Source organism: Manacus candei, unplaced genomic scaffold (genome assembly GCF_025592945.1).
Source record: "Manacus candei isolate 608988 ecotype Guabito, Panama unplaced genomic scaffold, ASM2559294v1 h1tg000023l, whole genome shotgun sequence".
NCBI classification, from domain to species: Eukaryota; Metazoa; Chordata; class Aves; order Passeriformes; family Pipridae; genus Manacus; species Manacus candei.
This window is the reverse complement of record NW_026138071.1, coordinates 10,154,577-10,177,384: the sequence shown is the minus strand read 5'-3', so window position 1 is coordinate 10,177,384 and position 22,808 is coordinate 10,154,577. Positions and strand designations below refer to the sequence as shown.

Sequence of the window (22,808 nt, the reverse complement as noted above, 5' to 3'; positions counted from 1 at the left end):
AAAACAAAATCACATAACTCAGAGGGACTATTGTAGAGCACGTGGGTTTGTGAGGAAGTTGCTACAGTACTAAACGTAGAGAGTCTGGTAGAAGACTGTCATGAAAACATACTGTATGCTTTATTACACTCTGCTTTAAAACAGCTTCATTATGTGTTTTCACAGAGAATTCTTTGTACAGTTCAAGAAAGAAAATAGCATTGCTACAAATCACAGGAATTTTCTCTGCATTTTATGCCTCTAAACTTTTCTCTGCTGAGTCATGTCATCTGACTGGTCACACAAGAATACATGTCAGCTTGTAGCTTGTCATGGAGCTGATTAGAGACTTTTTTTGAAGAAGTTGAAGCTAATGTGCTTAAGCTACTGAACAAAAATGTCATATATGCTCTTCATGTGCACTTTGTTCTCCATATTAAATCATATGCATCATAGATCTTTAAGGACAAAATTACTGATGCACAGCACATGTGCTCCTTTAACCACCACAGTTCACTCTAGTAAAGTATTATCAAATATAAGAGTTCCTAAGACTATAGAAAGGAAATTATCATGCTCTATTTTCTTCTACTGTTAAGTTGTCATCTCTCGGGGACTTTTTTCCCCATAATGATTTAATCTTGTTGAAAATTTTGGGTTCACATTCAATTGATGGTGCCCTCTAGTAACTGGACTAAGTTCCCAAAGTGTTTTTTCACTCTTGTAGGCCCTAAATTTTATGTGCAGCAATACTTCACAAAATTCATGACTGTCTCCAATTTTATCGGTGCTTACTACTTCCTACAGGTTTTTGTTTAAAATGTACATTTCTTTGTGTGGCTTGTTCCATGTTGACAAACCATTTTTCTGATGGAGGCTGCTCACGGTAACAGAGCTATCTACAGACTCTAAACTTTTCAGCACTGTCATTTTGCACCTTTAATTAGTTTGGCCTCTTCCCGTACTTGCACTGGAACCTCGGTGTTTTCTTTATCTGACTTAGCATCCTTAAGAGCGGCTTGCCCTCCCTGAGGAGAACAAACAAGGACTGCAGTGGCGAGCCCTCGCCAATAACACCGAAATTAAAAACCAACCACGAACGAGCAGCAGTGACACTTGAGCTAGTTTTCGCTGCACATCCCACCGAGAAAACTTTCCTTGTGCCCTGGGGATAAACAAGGACTGGGTAAACTCGGGACCTCACAGACTGGAGGCAGAGACACTTACTTTCTGGAGCGTTTCCAGGGAAGGGGGGCCCAGAGGAGGGGCCGCCGCTTCAGAGCCCCCGCCCGCCCGTGCGGGGTTTGGGCGCCGCTCGCGCCCCTGCCCGCTCTCCAACAGGTCCGTGTGCGGGGCGGGCCGGGCCGGGCTCGGGCGAGCCGGGCACACACACACCGCCTTCCCAACACCCGCGGAGGTGCCGCGGGACCCTCCCGAGCCCGCCCGGGGGAGCCCCCGCCGCCCCGGTCCCTGCCCGTGCCGGCGGCCGAGGGGCCCCCGCAGCCCAGCGGCGCCGTGAGGGACCCGCCGCCCCCCCGCCCCGCGGGCGATGGAGCCGCCGGCGGCCGCCGCTCGCCAGGTACCGGGGCTGACAGCGGGGCGGGCGAGGCGGGGGGCTCTCCGGGCTCAGCGAGCCCGCCGGCACCCACCTGACCCCTGTCGGCCCGTGTCCGCGGGGCGGGCATGGGGTGCGAGGGGCAGCGCGGCCGGTTGTGGCGGCTGAGCGCGACCGGCCGCTGGAACGTCCCCTCTCCACGGCCGAGCTGGGGGCAGCGATGGCCTCGTCGTCTCTGTTCGGTTGTCCCCGAACTCGTACGAGGGAGAAAGAGTCATAGGTACTACGGAGGGGAAAAAAAATGCGTTCTGAGGGGCTCTATCCTTTTAAGGCAGGGGAAGGGCGGCTGCTGGGCACGCCTGAAATTCGGTGTGGAGTGAGGACCAGGGCGTGAGCGTGGTCCTGCCGTGCCCCATCATCTCCTGCCGTGCCCCATCATCTCCTGCCGTGCCCCATCATCTCCTGCCGTGCCCGGCGCTGTCGGTGCCATAGCGAGTGGCCCCAGGAGAAGACCCTGCGAGAGACGAACGCCTCCCGTTCCCTCTTCTGCAGCCTCCTGCGTTGCAGAGCTCTCTAGCCGGGCTCCCAGCAGACGTCCCTCCCCGTCTGCAGGCCAGGTGCACCCTCGAGAGCGCTACCGGAGCCGTTTCACCTCTGTCACATCTTCTGTTGCCCTTTCTTCTCCTTTTTGCCCATTTAAATGGGTCCCTTCCGAGTGGGGAAGGGACCAGGGTTGCACAATGCACATTTTGTTCATTTCTTGTAGCAACTGAAGAGAGGGAACTGGACTGTTCTAGTTCAGTGCAATTCCACGTGTACAGTGCTGTAAGTAGCAGAGGGCATTAAAATTTCAGGAGAGAATGACAGGGATGCTCCTGCTGCTGAAATCAGTAGTGAGATAAAAATGTAGCACCAGTAGGTCTGGATAAAAAAGAGCTGAGGGAGAATGTTACTTATGAAACTGTAGGTGATATGAAGAAGATAGAAATTAGTGGTTGGTTTGTCTGTGATGACAGAAATGTTTGGGACACCAGGTGGATATACTTAATGATAGATTCAGAACAAAGAAAAATACCTGTCTGTTTATATGATGCATAGTTAAAACATGGCATTCATTGCCACATGACATTGCAGATGCTAAAAATTATACATAATTTCAAAAAAGAGAAAATTCAAAGAGCAATCCATTAAGGGATGTAATGCACCAAGAACACATCTACTTCGGGAAATCCAGAATACACAAACTGAGAGAAGCTGGGACAGGAAAGTTATTTGCTAACTGGCTATGTCTCATGTCCTTATGCTCTTCCCTAGGCACCTTCCATGGTCACTCTCAGAAATGGGATACTGTCCTTTGATCTGAGCCAGTATTACTCTTATGTTACTACTGCTTAAGGATTGAAGGTTCCAATTAAATATATAGCCTTCCTTGAGGCAGGCACTCTAATGCTTGTCAGCTTATGCCTCTATCTACAGATGACTTTTAGATTTTTCAATAATTTTTTTTTCCGGGAGGATTAGTGACAAGCATCTGAGTTTGTACTACCTGCTATGTAAGTTAAATAGGCTCTTGCATCCATGAAATCGTGGTTTTACTTTCAGACTAAGTACACCATGTTTTGCTTTTGTAGAACACAGGCAGGCATTTTCTTCATTAAATGTTCCTTTTTTGAATTTCACAACTTCACTTAAAATACTGTCTTTCTAATGAATAATTCTAAAATGTTCTCTGACAGTGTAGTGGTGATCGGAGGAGAGGACCACTGCTTGCTTATGAAGAAATACTTTATGAAGATTAGAAATTTAATTTTTGAAGCCACTTGCTACAAAATGTGCTTCAAATTTTGGCTTGTACCAGACTTTCCAACAGAAACTTTCTGGGACTATTCATAATTAACTAAACCATTGAATGGCACAGAAATATTTAAAATACTGGATAAGACCTTGGATTAGAGTATATCCAAATGTTGACAAGCTTTACTAGTAACTCTTAAAATTAATTTCATTTCCCTGATTCAGGGGCAAATTTTTGCTGACTAGTTGTATTAGCCAAAGTATTTTCAAAAATACTTGATTCCCATTTCTGCCTTTGAAATGTGACTAAAAAGCTCTTTGTTTAGCAGCCTACGTCTGAGTTTATATACATTTCTGTCCTTCCACTTATTATTTTTCAGAGAAGAATTACAGAAGATTATGGGTCAGACTTATACAGGAATTAGATGCCTAATACCCCTTTGATTTCTCACTGAAAGAAATGGGATTTATTTATCAAAATACCTCTACAAATCTGAGTCTATGAAAAGTGGGGGTTCTTTATCTTTCATAGACTACATGTAAAATCCTTGTTCTCACCTCTTTTTTCTCATGTACAGTGTTTTCATTGTCTTCCTGAAATAGGTAGAAACAGATGACCAAATAGCCCTCCTTAGGAAGCCCAGGAAAAAAGGAGGAAACAGTGATCTGGCATCAGCTGCGTTTAACATTGTCAATTCAATCATAGGATCAGGCATTATAGGTAAGTCTACTTTTCTTTGCTCTTCTGTGTTCAGCCTTGTTTATTCATGCATGATTATCCAGCTTGGAGAATAACACTGTCATCTTACTTTCTACTGCTGTTTCTAAAGATTTTTCTCTGTATTTATTTGCTTACAATGCAAAAATGCAGAGGGGTCAGCTGAGATCACATCTCAGTGACAAATACCCCACAGCCTCTTGGCCATAATGATCAGAGAGGCTGGACAGGTGCTAACAGAACTTCACACCTGGGGAACACTTTGTCCACTGAAAATGATCTCTCTGAGGTTATTAAGCATGCTGGTCCAATTTTGGAGATTCCTAGCATTTTTTTAAAAATCTGAATATTTCTTTATTTTGGTTGTCACAAATAATTATTTGTAAAGGTTCTTCTATAAGTCTCTCCTTTTCTTTGCAGGACTGTCATATTCAATGAAGGAAGCTGGTTTTCCTCTAGGAGTACTGCTTTTATTTGTGGTTGCCTACATCACAGGTACTCCAAAGGCAGTTTCTGTCGCAGTAGTCCTGTGACATTTTGGCTGTTCTTGAGCTTTATGATACCTTAAACAAGTATATCTATGAGAGTAGAAATTACTAATTTTTTCTTTTACCTCACTAATCCCTTGAGCAGATTAGTAAAAGTAGAGAATTACACTGTACAACATATAAAGCTGCTTTTTGTGTGCATTTATTTTCATAAAACCTAGTTTCTTGGACTAGTCAAGGTAACATTTGAAAGAATGTTTTTATTTGTGCCTCATAACGACATGTTTTAATCCACTGTTTTTACCGTAATTAGGAGACTGATCCTTGAGTGGGTTGTATATCACTGTTTTTAAATGTACCACAGAATGCAAACCTTTGGTTGTACTATGATTTTGAATATTTTCCTTCCAATATGAACCTATAACTCTGGGACTTGGTGGGTTGAAATATTTTGTGAGATTTCTAGTCCCCAATCCTCCCAATGACACTGTTTTCCTTTTAAGAGACTTTCTTTTTTAAGGAATGAAAGAAGATGAGAAGTAACCAACCATAAGCTAGTTCATATTGTCTTTAACAGTACTTTATATTTTAACAGATTATTCCATTATATTACTAATCAAAGGAGGAAATCTGTCCAATACCAACACATATCAAGAGCTGGTCAGAAAAACCTATGGTCGTGCAGGTTATATAATTCTTTCAACTCTTCAGTTTTTATATCCATTTATTGGTAAGATCACATAAAGTATCAATGTCTGAGTTTTACAAGTAACAAGCTTTTTTACATTGCCTCATTGTTTCATTGGTTAAATATTAAGAACTGTGTAAAGAATATACTATATATGCCTCTCTACTATTCAGTAAAATAATTAAATTTACTTTGTGTGTTCTGAAGAACGACCGAGGAAGAATTCAATGAATTGGAGGACCAGAATAATAGAAATGAACTGAAATGTAATAGCAGAGAAATTCATGATCACACATGTAAAAATGAATGACAAAAAAAATAGCAAAGGAGATTCTGTTCTAGAATGAGTACCAGAGCACAAAGTTGATGAGCCTAAAACAAAAGGAAAACACAGCTTTAGGAGTATATGGATTTACTATTTTTTCAGAGATGCAATATTACTGTAATTGAAAAAGCCACTAATCAGCTCTTGCTTGAATATTGTGTGCTGTCATTGCTCTTCAAAAGCATTAGTTCAGCCTCATGCCCAAGAAGCTACTGGGAAGTAGGGCAGTCAAGACTTCTTTGAAGAGGAAATAGTAAAAGAACAAACAGGTATAATCTGGGCAGGAATTTATGAGACGAGAAGTTTAAAATAAAGTGATATTCTGAATCTGTCCCTTACAGGAGTAACGTGATCAAATCAAATCTTATATGATCTTGATAGTTTCACACATGGGGCTGCAAGAGGTGGTGACTTGGGATACCCAGGTCAAAATTCCTACTTTGTGAATGATCAGTCCTATTACAGGTAGCTGAGATTTTTAAGGGAGTCAGGTTACTGTTACTGCAGGCAGCAATGTTACGCATGTAATTATCCCCCACTGTAAATCAACTACTTTGTAGATAATATGAAAAAGAATTGTAAAGGTCTCAATCCTCACCATGGAACTAGTTATGCACTTGTATGTGCTTGAATTTATTTCTGTAAGTAGCGTTAATAACTTACAATTTCACAACAGTGGATATTTATGCATTAAGGTCAATACCTACATGTATGCTGTCTGACTGTTGAATACCACACGAGTGTATAAATATATTTTATATGTATACACACATGCACAAATATACACACTTTTAGTGTAGAATTAGACAAGAATGACATGTGAATGTTAAGTCCACAGCACTTATTAATGTGAGAGAGGACTGGAAGTCCATATCTGATATCTTAGTCTATTTTCTCCTTTCTTCTGGTTTAAAGATTTTGCTAGTTTTTTGCATTAGCTAGAAAGTCCCTTGTGTTTCATTGCAGGACTAATTATTAGACTAACACAGGAACTTTACTAAATCGAAACAAGTATTTGAAAATAAACTGACAAAGAATTGCTATTTGAAACCAACTGTTTTAAAAAACCTTTTTTACCTCTTCTGAACTAAGTTTATATGTCAAGTCAGCACAATGGCCTTGCTTATCAGGCTGAATTATTGTTTAGGTTGTACCTGTTTAAAAAAAAGAAAACCAAAGAAAAAAATAAAATTTAATTCTGTTTTAAACTTGAAACTTACAACTTTTTGGTGCTAGCCAGGATTTGTATAAGAGGGACAGTGGCATATGATCCTGAAGTCTGCAAAATATGTGTGTTCAGTGTTTATCAAATATTTTGGATATGACTTGTGCTAACAAAAAAAATTATTTTTCTTTAAGCTATGATCAGTTACAACATAATAACAGGAGACACTTTAACCAAAGTTTTTCAGAGAATTCCTGGAGGTAAGAGGCATTTTAAAAATTCAGAATGGGGGATTATGTATTGGATAGGAGTGTAGCATAAGTATTTGGGGATTACCTGTTACTTTGCTTCTAAATTGCTCTTAAATATAGTTCAAGTTAAGAACTTGAAGCCTGTTTCTATGAGTGGGTTTTCTTGAAGGTTTTTTTGGGGGGGTTTTTTGGGGGGTTTTGTTTTTTTTTAGTTTGGGGTTTGTATTTTCTTTCTCTGTTTCAGTAAGTCTTTCCTAAATAAAACCCCTAGTCTTTGGTTATCAGTGGACTCAGTGTCAGTGAAGGGACCACATGCTTCAGTGAAATACTAAGCAAATAGAAGTGGGTCTTCCCCAGTTGTTTATTTACAACATCATTTTTTGTCATCTTTTTTAGATAATTCCTGTAATGGTCATTTGAAGTGCACTTGAAACCGCACTTCGTCTGGTGAATAATTCAGGATGAGTTGCAAATAATAGAATGAATTTAATGTTTACTTAAGTGTATCTGTAGTAGCTGGTCATGAACTGTGTGTGTAACTTTCAGTTCTCTTAGATATTCACTGCAAAACCAGATGTGGCACTTTGAGCTTTTTAACACATGCCCTTGTGTCCCTTCCTGTGCTTTAAGTTTTCCCAGCAGAATCAGTGGAGCAATTTGTGTGCTTGTTTGTGATCTACTTTAGCACAAAGCCAGCTAAGTTAAAACAGCCTTTGCTGGGAAATTAAACTGAAAGAGAACATGTCTGCAATGAAGTGGAAATTAGTATTTGTATGAACTATTAGATTTCCACAGGAGGATTATAGTTTTCAGCATGTGAAGCCTGCAAGGTGTGGATGTAATTTTAACTGTCACACTCTGTTGTTCTGTGCATACCTGATCAAATTGATAGTGACAGTGAATATCTAATGATTTATATGTAATATGACTTCTGTCATAGGAGGAACCCCCAGCATGGCAAATTTTTTTACCTGTCTGGTAGAATACCCACCTGGAAAGATGTGGGAAAGCATTATAATCTCTCAAAGAAAAGAGGGAACAGAAAACAGATTTTTCCATGTTTATTGCCAGTCACTTTCCAGCCAAAATTATTCAGCAAGTGTTCATTCAAGCCTAGGATTTATGGTAGCCTGACTGAAACTGAGATGTGTTTTATTTTGTCATTGGCTTGAAAAAAACCACCAGTTATACAAATAAATCCCACTGATTGCATGGAATATTATAACATTGTTGCCTTCACATGGTAATCTATTTTGCAAGTGGAAGCCAGCTGATGGCAAGAAAGGTGTTCAAAAGAAACCTCAAAATTAACTTATTTTAGGATCGTTCTTTAAGATTTGACCTATCTTCAACAGCCCAGTAATTGAAGTCAACACACAGTGTGAAAAAATCCTCAAGAGTAAATGGCATAAAGAAGTAGTAGAATGTTTTACTTGCAGTCTCCCAACATTGACCCAGACATGATGAAAGACATTAACACTAATCTATATGTAGGAATGCCAGACTTTCTAATTTTAGTTTAATATATCCCATAAATTATGCATTTGGCTTGAATTTGCAGAGTTCTTTTGATTATGCACATGCTGTGCATGGCTTCCTAAAGGTTAGTTAATGCCTAGTTTTCAGTGTTACTTAGCTTGAGTAAAGGGGGTAGAAGTTTGATCACCAACAGTTTCTTTTTTCCTAAACTTTCAAATGTAAGAAATCTGTTCCTCATGTGAGTCTCTTAAGGAAATAAATTATTTTCTTTTTTCTTTAGTTGGGCTGGATAACGTGCTTACTGACCGTCACTTCATAATTCTTCTTACCACCATCATCTTTACCTTACCCATATCTTTATATCAAGACATAGCAAAATTGGGAAAGGTAAATCATAACAGCGGTTTGTTTTTTTGTATGCCATTAAAAAATAAGTGCCAGTCATAACTTAATGTAAAATTATTAACAAATACATTGTGCTGCTAAAAGAACAACCTTTCAGGATCTTACTGACTGCAGTAATATTTTTATCTTTACAGATATCTCTTATTTCTCTGATTTTAACCGTTGTCATCCTGATAATTGTGATGGTGAGAACTGTAACCTTCAGTCCACAAGTGTGAGTATTCTTACACTTGTCACAAATTTAGTTTTTGATTATGTAATCTCTTAGTTCACTCTTGCATATATTTGCATAATTCTGGAACATACCTCTCTTGGGACAGACAGATAATTGAAAAATTTTTACAAATAGTAATACAGAATGAACAGCTAAATATACTTTATCCTTTTTCTTTTCTTCTTCTGAATGTAACCAAATCTAGAAAAAGTCTCAAAACCCCTAGAGTTTAATTGGAAATTGCAGATGATATGACTAACAGCAGCTGTGTCCTGAATGGGCATGTGAGGTTGTCTGTCATTTGGGAATTTTTTTTATTTTGTCCATTTGTCAGAAGGCCTATATTTACAACCTGAAGATAGCTAGTATCTCAGGAATACTTCTTCTTCTGTTAATATAGTAATATCATAGTAAAAACCAATACAAATAATGAAAATTTTTAAAAATGAATTTAATAAAAAATTTATTCTGTTATTTGAGAAAAGCATACAAACCTTTCCCAGCACTCATACTCTAAGAGTAGTGTTTAACATTAGACATTGGAGTGTTCTAGACCATTTAGTACACATAAGTATATGTTGTGACAATATTTTTGTAGTTATATTGCAAGAAAGTGTTATGAATCTATTCTTCTTTTTTAATGGCCTAGGACAGCTGCCTTTTTCTTCATCCTTTAAATGTGAAGATATAATAAATATGAAAAACTATTTATGAATGTGCTGTTTTATTTATTGGAACAGGTTTATATGGTATATCTTATGTGCCTGTAAGTGAATCCTTCCACCAGGATTGTTTCAGCATTGTTATGCATAATTGTTCATTTGTTTTACTGCTGTGATACGTGGGTTAATTGCAGGGTATTCAGGTTTAATGGTAAGAAGATGCCTAGAATAGCAGTTTCTAAAGTTGTCCCAGATGATGTTGTCTATCATCCCCAAAATGACGCACTCAGAACAGTGTGGGACTTCCCTCCCTGCCATCTTTCTGAAGCAGCATGTTTTTCATACTGTGTGTTGAAGGGATATTTGAAAGGTTAATCTCAAAATCCCCTGTCAAAAAAGGAAGAAGCTATATATAATAGTTACTGATAACCTTGTTACTATGGTAACATTTCTTCTCCACAGTTGTGATGCACTGAAAAATATGGAATGCATGATTTTATTTTTTCTTGAAATTAGTAATGTTGGGTTTTGGGTGATTCTTGAAGTTTTACTTTTTAATTCTTTAGAGACTTCCATTTTTGCCTTTATATTTCTTGTTTGCAAAAATGCATCTAGCAAGTTGATAAAATGTTAGTAAGAATTTTTTTCCTTTTAAATATTTTGTTAATGTCTATGTTTTCTACTTTTACTGTTTTTACTATTTTTATTTTACAGTAAGGTATAGACATATATGTTAATTATTAAAACTCTCTTCTATTATTTTGTTAGTTGTATACTGGACTGCCATCTCATTTTTTTTCTATGAGAATAAAGAACACTGTTTTATTTTACTATGGGTCTGATCATATTACAAATGAAACAAGTGAATCAACACATTTATTGTGAATCCTTATTAAAATACAATGTAATTTGGAGTTTCCAAAGAGATTTGATTGGGCCAAGAATATTTAATCCCTGCAACTGTTGTATGGCTGAACTGATTATGTGCCTGTCATTGATGACAGGTGATGTATTCTTGGTAATTCCATGGTTTCCCATTCCAGTTCTTATGCATTCTTCCTAAATGTGTATCACATGTCTCTTACTCCATTTTATGTAGGTTGCTCCTTGGCCCCACAGTGGAGAATGAGCAAACTGCTCATTCTTTTTCAAATGCTTGAAAAACACCTCTAAAAAACTTGTCCCACTTTGGGGATCCTTTCAATAGACTAAACAAACACAATTCCTTTAGTGTTTCTCTTCTTGTCATTTACTGTGCTTCTCATTGTGCTCAGTGGCTGCCTTAAGTTTTCTGCAAATAAAAGTGAGATCATGATGCCCCACCTGCCTGTGATATTCCCTCTGAGAAGCAGAGAAGAAAGCTTTATGTATCTTAAATGCAAGTGTCTTAAGATCCCTTGCAACTGTATTGTTTGGGAGTTGCCACACTTCCATTTATGTAATTTAGTTTGATGTTTTTTTGAGTGGAGCGGATTGTCCAGGGACATTATAGGGCTGTTATTGTCATGTTAGTTCTCCAGAGAAAAAAAAACCCTGTATTTATCATGAGGGATAGTTTAATAGATACTTAGTTTAATTTTTTTTCCTTTTATAACAAATACCAAACTGAGAAACCAAGGTGCTTTTTTTTTTTCAGTTTTGCTTTTGATTACTATCATCCATATGATTATTATTGCCTGAATGACATAATGAACCTGCAGATAAAATCCAGTGGTTTGGATTACTCAGAGTTTACTCTCAGTATTTCAAGATGTTGGATAAAAATATATTTTGATGATCTGATCATTATTTCCACCTACTCATAGCTGGGTATTTACCTACTGTGATCAAAAACAATAGGTTAGAATATCTCAAACAGTAAATGTACAGTATGTTAATACTGCATAAAATAGTTTCAACTTTGAAGCATGAAGTTAACATTCATTGCTGTAAAAAGAAACATTTTATGTTTATATTATAAAGATGGGTCATTTTAATTTAATTTTGTGTTCTTTTGGGAAGAATGTCCTGATGTCAGTGTCTACATAGTACATAAATCTCTAGGAAAAACTTCAAGAGCATCTGTTACATGTAAAGAGGATGTGAGAATTACTGAACTAGCAGCTGATCGTAGGGATGAAACACCAAGTGCTCAGGAAACAAACATGAAAGTAGAAAGTTGATTCTTTCCTTCATATAAAAAAATCCAGTAGTAAGCAAAGATAAACTTTAATGTGTGATGAAATTAAAAAATAAAACTAAGCTCCCATATATTTACAGAATTGCTAAGTAATTCATTAAGGAAGAAAGAAGAATTAAAACACCTGTAACTAAGTGGACTGACATAATAGCTTTTCCTTTTCTGTGTCTTTCACAAGATGACTTTGATTAATATAAAATCCAAGGCTGATGTGAGCTGTACTCATTTTCTTTCTGTTGTATTGATTGAAATTACATATAGCATCTGTAAAGTTCTCAATATCTTTAAACCTTTAAAGCTTAAAAAGAACTAAAAAGGTATTTTACCTTAGAATAGAATTAAATTGAAATTTTACCGTTAATTTCCTAAAGGTCTAAATAATTGAATTGAACCTGAATTAATCTGTGAGATGTTCCTGGATTGACTGCCTGTTTGTATCTAAACTCGATGGTTTGTCCCTGATCTTCAATTCAAAACGATGGAAATCTTTCACTCATTCCAACATGTAGCTCCCCTGCCAAAAATATGAGTTTGTGCCTCTGTAGAAATTAACCTTTTTTTTTTCAGTCAATGTTTCATACCCACAAAATGGGTTGATATCAGGGATGTGTGATTTTCTTGCCTTCCTTAAAGATGTTTTGCTTCTTATGCACTCTGCTACTGTATTATATTTGGTGGTGTTTCTACACAAATGACAGAAAAGATTTTTGCATAACATAGATAGATGGGGAATATTATGCTGTATTTTACAAGAAGTAGAATATAGGCCATTTTAGACTGCCAGATAAATTTGCCCAACTCTCACTCATGGTCTGGATGTGAAATTCCTTTCACCCTGCTAGGATGTCTTAACCTTTGCCTGGTTCATTTGTTCTTTTCATTTCCCTCTGCTCTTATGTAGATAAACATGAATATTTTCAAAACTTTTAAAAACTCACTAACATGCTTATTATACTATACTTTCACTTATGTATGCTGAAGACTGAGTAGAGCCTTATCTTCTTAACCTTTAGGCTTTCTTCATAACTAAGCCTCACTACCTGCAGTCTGTCTTGCTGTTGTCTTAGTTTCAGCTGAAACTTTTCCTGTCTGGGGACTCTCTTGGACTGTCTTTTTCCTAAATCTTTTATTATTTTTGTTCCAAGAATCACATCTGAGGCTTTCTTTTGTGTTAAAGCTTCTACTATGTATGATAGACAGTACAGCTGTCAACAAACGCATTTAATATCAAAAATGTATTTCTTTGGTTACCTTTTGTTGTTTCATCTAATACTTCTTCTCTGGCATGAAAAAAACCTTTCTGTTCATGCAGGCATAGCTTGTGTTTTTATACACTGAGTGAGGAACAGAGAGCTGGCTGGTTTTGTCATTCATCGATTTTTGCAGCTACTGCTATCCTTGTATAAGCAGCAGTTAAAATCTTCCCCTAGCAACCCCTAACAAGAATGTAGGTCAAACTGGTCAGAACAAAGTCCATCAAAAAAAAAAAAGTCCGTCTTGAACAGTTGCAGCAGGATTGAAAGAGCACAACAGGTGTGATGTTACCCTGTATTCTACACACTTTTTCAGGGTGTGTGTGCATCTGCCTACACAGACGGCTATATTTATATCAACGTGTGTATGTTTACCTTGGCTCTTGATGTTTCCACTAGCTGCCCTTTGCCTTGTGAGTAATTTTGTATGATTGTTCACTGTATGGCTCTTCCATAACTAATGCCTATTGTTCCCTGATACAATTTTCTCTTTCTGACTATGAAGTCTTATTTTCTATAAATACTTTCATATCACCTGCACCCTTTTCCAGGAGCCTTGTATAAGTCTGTATGTCCTGCAAACTGAACTTGGGGTAATTTCTTACTGATGTGGTCACAACTCTACAGCTGATGACTCTCAGAAATGAAATTTCTTATTGAGTGCTTTCATGGTGTGAGATCCCTCTATTCCCACGGTATGAAAATGTTTTTCAAAACACATGCAGCAGTATATGAGCTACTGTAGAAAATAGTACATCTGTACCAACATGCACTGTAGGACATTACAAGCTGCTGGTAGTGTTCCAATCAGGGATCTGAAATTCTTCCTCTATTCTGCAACTAGAATGGAAGGAATTTATCTTCTTAGGCTGCTAAATAAGCAGGATTTTGTTCTTTTGGATTTTTTCCCCCAAATAATACTCCTAATCTGATTTGCCATTCATCCTTAAAGTAAAGCTGTATTTTGGTCTGTTGCATATTGCTAGTGCATAAGCTAACACTGTGCAGGGGGAGAACTAGCTACTGTGATTTTTATTTTTTAAAATTGATTATTTGGCCCCTTTATTCAAAATGTTTCAAATTAAATTCCCGTGCTTTCTGCATTCCCTTTTTTAAAATCCCTATTTGTAGGAGCTCATAATATAGCTATAATGTTGCACAGGATGTACCATTTTAACAGAAATTAAATGTGTTTCAGACAGAAGCATTCTTTATTTCTGTGAATTTAAAAATATTTTGGTTTTTAAGGTACTAGATAATCTAATTCTTAATTATTAATAGAAAAGGGCCAAAGAAAACTGATAAGTTCTGCTGTCAAAGGATAATATAAACCAAATTTTCATTCTGTATGTTTACTCTCAAAGCTGACCTCTAGTGGTTACAGAGTGGAACAGTTGTAGTGTTAGTTTTTTATATGCTATTTTTATTTTGAAGTATTATTGATATTTTTCCAATCAACTGTGAATATTTTACTGAAAAATAATACACTCAAAATTATTTCCACAGGCATTTCTAGTGATAGTGATTTGAAATCAGTGGCATAAAGTTAAGGGAGCCCATATAAGGAACTACAGCAGCTATATAGGGTCATAAGTCCTATTTCACAAGACAAACGCCAGATAGCTCTATTTCATCCATAGTATTTATTACATCTACATGAGTCTGAGGATATTTTAGGAGGGCTGTATTCAGCTGCTTAAGACTTGAAGCAGTATGTTACAGCAATCAAAACAATATACTACATCTGAGGACAAAGAAAACGAACTTCTTTTTGTACTCAGGTTTTGTTCACTTCAAAGTTAAGCTTAGCAACCACAGCTTAAGAGCTGAAAAGGTGGTCTAAGTCTGAACTGAATGTGCATTAGATACTGTAAATGTGGGGAGTTTTAATTAAAAAGGAAGGATTGACTATTTGAGCACTCAAGAAACAGCAAGATAAGAGTTCTGAAAGAGGAAACAGCAACTTTTTCTTTTTTTTTTTTTTTTTTTTTAATTTTAGGAGCTGGAGGTGGAATTTAAACATTTGAAAGCAATGAAACCAGGCACAGCATATGCCATTATAGCTGTGAAAACCAGCTAGTTATCACCAGAGAGAGGGAGAGACAAAGCTGTCATTGTTACCTTCACAGAAGTGGCCTGAGTGCCATGCTGCTTTCTAGGGCAGTAGGAAAAGAGCAGCTAAGCCTCAGGTGGCAGCAGCTTTTCCTCTAAATAAAAACAGCAATCAAAGTTAGTAGCAGCCAACTTTTTAAGAGCAAGCTTCTCTGCATCGTTTGTTTGTCTGTTTTAATATCACAAATACAATGTTTAACTGGCTGGTGAATTTCATTTAATGTTTTTAGCAAATTATATTTCTGGAAAAGGATATTTTGTGTCCTTCCTCGTTCTTCATTTTGGTTCTTTATTCAGAGATGAAGTTCACGCAGTAAATGTTTTTTAAAAAAAGTTTGTTTTTGGTTTTCTGTGGTCCTCCTCTAAGCATTACAACTACCAAAACTGTGGTCCAAAACCGTGTACATACCTTAAAGAAGGAGATATGGGGAATATTATATTCTTGCCTGATTATAAAAATCTCCATATATTCTCCTACACTTTCTTTTATCTGTACCCTCTTACACTTTCTTTTGTCTTTTGGAAAGTAGCAGAATCTCTTTACTATGAGGAATATTTGGAACTGGTATAAAGAAAGGTAGACTGCCTCACTTGATTTGTAGCTTAGGAAAAGATATCTCTAGACTGTATGGGTTACATGTGCAAATTCAAAGATAGAAATTACCTCTAAATAGTCAGAAGACATTTTGGATTGAAATAACGTTAGTAATAGCCTTTGCCTTTCCTGTTGCTATTTCTTGGTATATGATGACTTGAAGAGTTTATTTATCAAACTGAAACAGGCTGCATTTTTTACTGTGAAATCTGGTTACAGAAATACTTGAGTCAAAACAAGGGAGGTGCAAAAGGTATCTCCCCAGGTTAAAGTTGTTGTGAACACTGGGGCCTACTTCAGAGAGTTCTGGAGATCTGACTAGCAGCAGTTCTGTATTACAGCATAATATTTTAAGTAATTTTCAATAACTGATAGTTGAAAAGAGGATAATCTATTAAAACAAATATCTGTTTTAGACCCAAATCAGAAAATGCATGGACATTTGCAAAATCAAATGCAGTACAAGCCATTGGGGTGATGTCATTTGGTAAGTGGTTTTTTCTGTTTTTTTTCAATATTCATATCAGCTGTAAGAAATCATTTAATATTTTGGACCAAGAAATTGAATTTTTTGTGGTTTGGGTTTGTTTGGTTGGGTTTTTTATATTAATGTTAAGCTGGTAGGGAAAAAAATAAAATTGACTGAGTCATCCATACGAATTTCATTTTTATGGTGTAAGACATTATCCTCATCCATTGCCCCCTAGCTGTTGCCACTGTAGCAGAGACAGAGGTGTGCACGTGAATCCAGCTCATCTCAAAGCACCTGCATCAATGGGATTAGTCTAACTGATAAAGTGAGGAGGCTGTGATTGCTCTGCATTCCCTTGAATAACCTCTAGCAGAAAAGTCCTCATTCTGAAATCTATTCCTGCCTGCAGGATCTGGTATATTATTTCCTGTTAGAGCTGTGATAATCTGAGGCCTCCCAATGCTTGCTGCTGCCAATGGATGCCATAGGAAGTCTGAAAGTAGCAAATGACTCTGTGGATTAAAAAAAAATAGTCTCAAATCTACTTGGGTTCTTAAGCAAAAGAAGAACAGGAAGAGATGGAATGGAGGTGTGGAGGGTGGGGAATGGCATGACATTTAAGGGTAATGTAATCAGAATCAGGATGATTATGCACTTTCATCAAATCAACTAAGCAAGCAAAAGTTCTAGCCATTTATCTTTGCCACTCATTGCAGGATTAATGTTTGTATTTAATAATGAGTAGATTCAAACAGTGCTGTGTCTCTCTATGCATTATGTGTGAATTCATACATTTGCTTGAACTGTCCTGTGTGTTTCAGCATTCATCTGCAACCATAACAGCTTCTTAATATATGGGTCTCTGGAAGAACCCACATTAAAGAACTGGTCTCAAGTCACACATGTGTCTGTCTCACTGGCTGTTGTAATCAGTGTTGTGTTTGCTACATGTGGATATATGACTTTCACAGGATACACAGAAGGTAAACTGCTCAGTCCCTCAATTTTGGTGCTTGCTATAATCCTTACATTTCTGCCTTTCTGTCTGACTTTTGCTGTAAATATCTAAGTGACAAAAATCATAGTATATATGGACAGAAATACAACATTCCTCATGGTTACCCAACAGCCAAATCGGGATACAAAAGTGTCAACTGCATATTAATAGGTGTCAGATTCCCAAGTATAAGCATCACTGGTGAAAGTCCTCTTTTAATACTTCCATAGCCAAAACACTTCTGAGGACTAAAAATCTATGATTTAGCAACATGGTCCAGCAGGAGAGAGCAGTAAGAACAAAAATTGCCTTGATTTTTCTACAGGGTGTCAGGTATATATTTTCTGTACATTTTCTTGTATTTTTTCCTGTCTGTGCTGATATATCTCTGACTAATAGATATTTCCTGACTTTACAACCACTGTTCTGCTGTAGCTAATCCTACTGTCCCCTTTGTGGGTATATGAATATACATAAAAGTACAAATATATAACCGATGTTGCATCATGTTATTTAACATAATTTTGTTGAAGTAAGAAAAGTATGTTCAGAAAGACAAGGCATAAATTTGTTCAGTGCATTACCTTTTCAGGAATAATACACATTTTGTAAGCAAGCAGATTTTTTGTTATTTAATAGTGATGTTCTAGATTGTAGAAGGCTTTTCTTATGAGCAGTAGCATGTAGTTGAGAACACAGGAATTATATGATGGGGGTTACTAGTTGATCTGTCCTTTTTTCCTGCCTCCAGTTCTTACTCCAGCAGAGTAAGTTACTGTTCTAGATGTACTAGATGTACTATAGCTAGACTAAGTGCAGACTAGCTCAGACATTTAAAATATATATTCTGACTGCAGCTGTCCCTCAGCATACAACTCTAGTGTAAGTGGGTTCCATATTACCTTGTCTCCCCATCTACACCTTTTGGCTGTTTTCTGTAAAGTACACCTTATTGCTTCTTCAGTGCCATTGTGAGCCTAAAATTAGTAAATCGTGAGACAGTGTTGTAATTGGATAGAAAAGACCTAATGGGTCATCTCATCGCTGTCTTGCACTGTCACTTTTGCCTCAGAGATCATTATTACAGATTCCTTGTTGTAAACGCTAAGCAAGATGATGATTTGAATTCTTTACTAATGCTTTTGTTGTTAGATATAAGATTTGCTAGGTAATAATCCATATGTTATAATGGGCTTTTGGGGTCAGAATATTTGAAATTGTTCACTACGGCTTACCAGCTAGGATTAGATATTACCTGGGAAATGCAGTTCTTCAGAGAGAACTCCCTGGTCTTCTTTGTGTAATTGTTGTTCTGGGAGTTACATTTTAGAGGAAATGTATCTTTTACACACAGATTCTTTCTGAATCTTTTTATTTAAACAAACACCAGCATGTCACACAAAATCTGTGTTAAGGGGAAAATAACAGATTACAAACTCTGATATGTATGTTTTAAGATATTTTTTAAAGATAAATGCTACTTCAGAGAAAAACACTGCTACTAGTAGCGTAAGCTGAAAGTTTCTCCTGGATGCAACTTGTGGCTATAACTGCAGTTTCTTGATATGTGTCAGGAGAGGGGATCAGAAAGTCTCAATTACTCCAGTAACTCCAGTAATCTGCACTTCAATTTGCAAATAGGCAAATGATGTGAAGTTCAAGCTAATTATGTTTTGCTATGCCTCAGGAGACATATTTGAAAACTACTGTAGAGATGACAACCTTGCTACATTTGGAAGGTTTTGTTATGGAGTTACTGTAATTCTGACCTTCCCCCTTGAATGCTTTGTGACCAGAGAGGTAAGAATTTATTACATTTTCCCTTTAACAATGTTCTTATATAATGATAATATTCTCACATTATTAATACATATTGTAGCTGAAGTCTGTGGTTGATCTGTAGTAAATATCACCATATTTTATCCTGATACGTGCAATGAATATGAGGGACTAGTTCTACTCTTTAGACACTGGCAATGTCATGTTGCATTACATTCGTTATTGTATTACCCAATGTCGTATTAAGAATTACTTAATAATATCAGAACTGCTTAAAATTCCAAGTTTGGCATAAATACCACTGTTGTTACTATGTTGAGAATTGCCAAAAATAGCATACTTTTTACACTTAATAGTTTTTCTTTTTTTAGAAACATCTCCATCTAGGAAATCTGTCTGTTCAATAAATAATTGTAATTTGGTTTTATTCTGAAGTGGCCAAATGAGAAGAAAGTTAAGTATCCTCTAAATCCTGCAGATATAACTAAGTCAGTCTTGGAAGTGTTCAGCAATTTTAGTAATGCTTGTTATGTGTTATATTTGGAAGCAGATGGAGATGTTTCCTTGAAGCAAGATAAGTAAAATTCAGTCAATTTATTCTCATACACTCTTTTAGTTTCCGAAGGTTAGAAGATTTGGAATAATCTGTTTGATAACATAAGGAGCAAAAACAAGGTTAAAAATTGTGGTTCTGTTTCAGGTGGTTGCCAATGTGTTTTTCCATGGGAACCTCTCAACAGTTTTCCATGTTGTTGTGACAGTAGTTATCATTGCTGTGGCGACTGGTGTATCATTAGTGTATGATTGCCTTGGAATAGTTTTAGAGCTGAATGTAAGTGAACCTCTATACTCTTTTATTTAAAAAATCACTTTTTAATAAAACAGAACACTGTAAAATCCATAGCTCTACTGAAAATCTTAAATAATTTGACATAATATTCAGTAGTAATGTTAGCGGGGAAAAAAGGAATTATTCACTGCTTCAAAATCAGGCAAATAAAGGTGAAAGAAAGTTCAGGAAGTGAAGTTCATATGATTGGGGAGGGCCTTTAGAACAGTTTTGGAGATAGGGCAAATGGCTATGACTTAACAAAAGTATTTAAACTGCAGTAGAGATCACTAAAATACTCATCCAAACTGTGTAGTGATACTGAATCTAGCATTTCTTTCTCTAGTCTCTGCCTCTGATGAAGTTGGCAAATTATTAAACACTGGGACAGATCCTAGTGCTGCCTTGTGCCAAAGGGGCAAAAAAAAAAAGAGGGGTGTAGAAAGAAAGAACCAGTAGTAGTGAGACCAGAGAGATGGTAACTGGAATTTTTCCCTGCTTTGGACTTAACAGGGAGCAATTTTAGAATATGGGTGTATGACTTTTAAGGGAACTGCTTTGTTTGCCAGTAGACATTCCTGTGTCTGGTATCCCCTCATAGCAGAGCTGAAGCTTACTAGGCAGCCCACACAAGGTACTTGCTGCCTTGAACCAGTTTTAACACATTATGTAACTTTGGTTGGCTGGCTGGAACTGCTGTGTAGTCTGCTCAAGACCTAGACTACTTGACTAAGTGGACTTAACAGATGAAGTCAGTATTTTTGCACAGAATGTACATTTAATAAAAGGAAATGTTAAATTAAAAAAAAGTCCAATCTGTATCTTAACAGTTTACCTTTTTAGGTCATCTATCTTTAAATAAAAAAGATGTGGAAATAGGAAAGTTAGAAGATGTAGAAAACTTTTTAAGGACAGCCCTTGCTTCTATATAGAAATATTTTAGAACTGCCTCCTTACATCCCTGTCCCTGCATTCACTGACAGTTTCAAATCATATACTACATGCTTAGTGATGAAACAAAATGGAGGGAGTTGTTCTTTAGGCTACATAATACATGTCTGATAGGTGATACATTCATACGTGTATTATGATACACGTATCGTAATACACATGTACACTGTTCTGATCCACAGTGCAGTTTCTGCTAAGAGGTCCATCATGAGCACTTTTGTAGCAGTGATTTAGCAGATCGTGCTTCCAGTAATGTTCTAAAACAGGTCAGAATATGCAGATAAGCTGACCAATTACCCTCCTTTTAAAATAATTACCTACATAGTTTCTTCTCAGTTAACCTTTTCCAAATTATAACTAGATAAAAATTAACAATATTCCTATTGGTTTGCTCAGGATGTGTGTTTCCAGTAAATTTTCTCATTCATAACCACTGTTGGTAATTTCTTTCCCATTTTCCCCCTCTGTTTTTACATTAGAATTGCAGAAAATTTACCTCTATGAAGGTAGACATCAATAAAAGTAATTAAATGGGTGCATACAAACACACACCTATTCAGGCCAAATATACAAATACATCAAAAGCAAGCATTCTATCAATGCAGTATTTTTTTGCCTAAACAATTACTCAATAGTGAAGCTGATATTTAAAAATTAGGTTTTTGTTCTTCACATCTAAATATATGTGCTTATGAGGTTTTTTTCTATTGTTTCCCACACACAGGGAGTTCTGAGTGCTACCCCACTTGTTTTTATCATCCCATCAGCATGTTATCTAAGGCTGTCCAAGGAGCGATGGAACCATTCTGATAACCTCATATCCAGCCTGATTCTTGCTCTTGGTGTGCTAGTGATGGCAGTTGGGTTTGTTATGACTGTCTTGCACCCCCAGGAGTGTAGCCATGGAAAAGAAATGTTCTACTGCTTCCCTAGTAATGTTTCTGTTCCCAACAGTACACTGCCACCATAGGTACCACACCAGTCTCCAGACTAGATCAGGTACATCTCGCAGTGAGCCATACATGCCAGTTTAAAGGAGGGTGGAACAAAGAGCTTAGTGCATATTTTGATATGCACTAAGAATTTTAAACTGTGTAACTGTATTTATGTACTTGATTTTATGCTGCCATCCTTTTCCAGGTAAGACTTGAGTTTTAACTGTTGAAACACAAATTCTCAGAGGTGCCTTTCAGTATACATTACTTGAATAACTTGCAAGCCTAAAAAAAAGATTACATTTTTTAACTTGGTCTGCAATGCTGTTTAAAAGCTATAAATTAAATGTTCTGGAATGTAAACAACTCCCATGTTTCATTGATTTAATTTCATTTTTATTAATTTTATAATCTTTTCATGTATATTTATTAGCACACTGTAGTATAGGACTTTTTGAAGTCCTGAGGAAAAGTATGTCTGGATCTCTGTGTATTAAAACTCTGCTGTTAAATTGAAAGACCCTTATTAAGTCTGTCTTTGATTTTGCAATAACTGTCCTTTAGTGCTGAAAGCTTCCCTTATAGTGGCCCTTAAGTCAAAGGGCAATTTTGTATTGTGACTGAACTGTAACTGACAAATTTAATTGTAACTGTTACAATTTGTGGTCTTCTAATTAAAAGATATTGCATGAATAAATCCATGCAGGTGAATTTAAAAAGATTCTACTAGGCTGTCATTATAAAAATTTATAGACTGACAGAGAAAAAAATTACATGCATAACAAACAGTTTGATTCTTACATTTATAACCCCATTTATTATTTCTGAAACTGAAATTAAACATTACTGTATATCAGGTATGTGCAGCTTGAGCAAATGCTGTGAGAAGACATTGATTATCATTCTAATCCTCTGATTCTTTTCACTATATTATTGTTCATTTTGTCAAATTTTGTTGATTTGTTATGTTTTCCAAAATTCGT

The 22,808-nt window shown here is 36.7% G+C and overlaps 1 protein-coding gene across 2 annotated transcripts; it reads left to right on the top strand.

The window, feature by feature from the left end:
• The first annotated feature begins 1,316 nt into the window (after positions 1–1,316).
• SLC38A11 (solute carrier family 38 member 11) lies at positions 1,317–22,808 on the top strand. 2 transcript variants are annotated; one of them, XM_051787284.1, is made up of 12 exons: positions 1,317–1,558; positions 3,932–4,049; positions 4,467–4,541; positions 5,130–5,264; positions 6,907–6,972; positions 8,723–8,829; positions 8,982–9,061; positions 16,279–16,349; positions 17,156–17,317; positions 19,019–19,131; positions 19,811–19,942; positions 21,615–22,808. In XM_051787284.1, the coding sequence occupies exons 1-12, from the start codon at positions 1,529–1,531 to the stop codon at positions 21,858–21,860; spliced, it is 1,335 nt and encodes a 444-aa protein (XP_051643244.1). In that variant the 5' UTR covers positions 1,317–1,528; the 3' UTR covers positions 21,861–22,808. The 2 variants fall into 2 exon arrangements, with proteins under 2 accessions (XP_051643244.1, XP_051643245.1); XM_051787285.1 differs by lacking the exon at positions 1,317–1,558 and adding an exon at positions 1,692–1,814.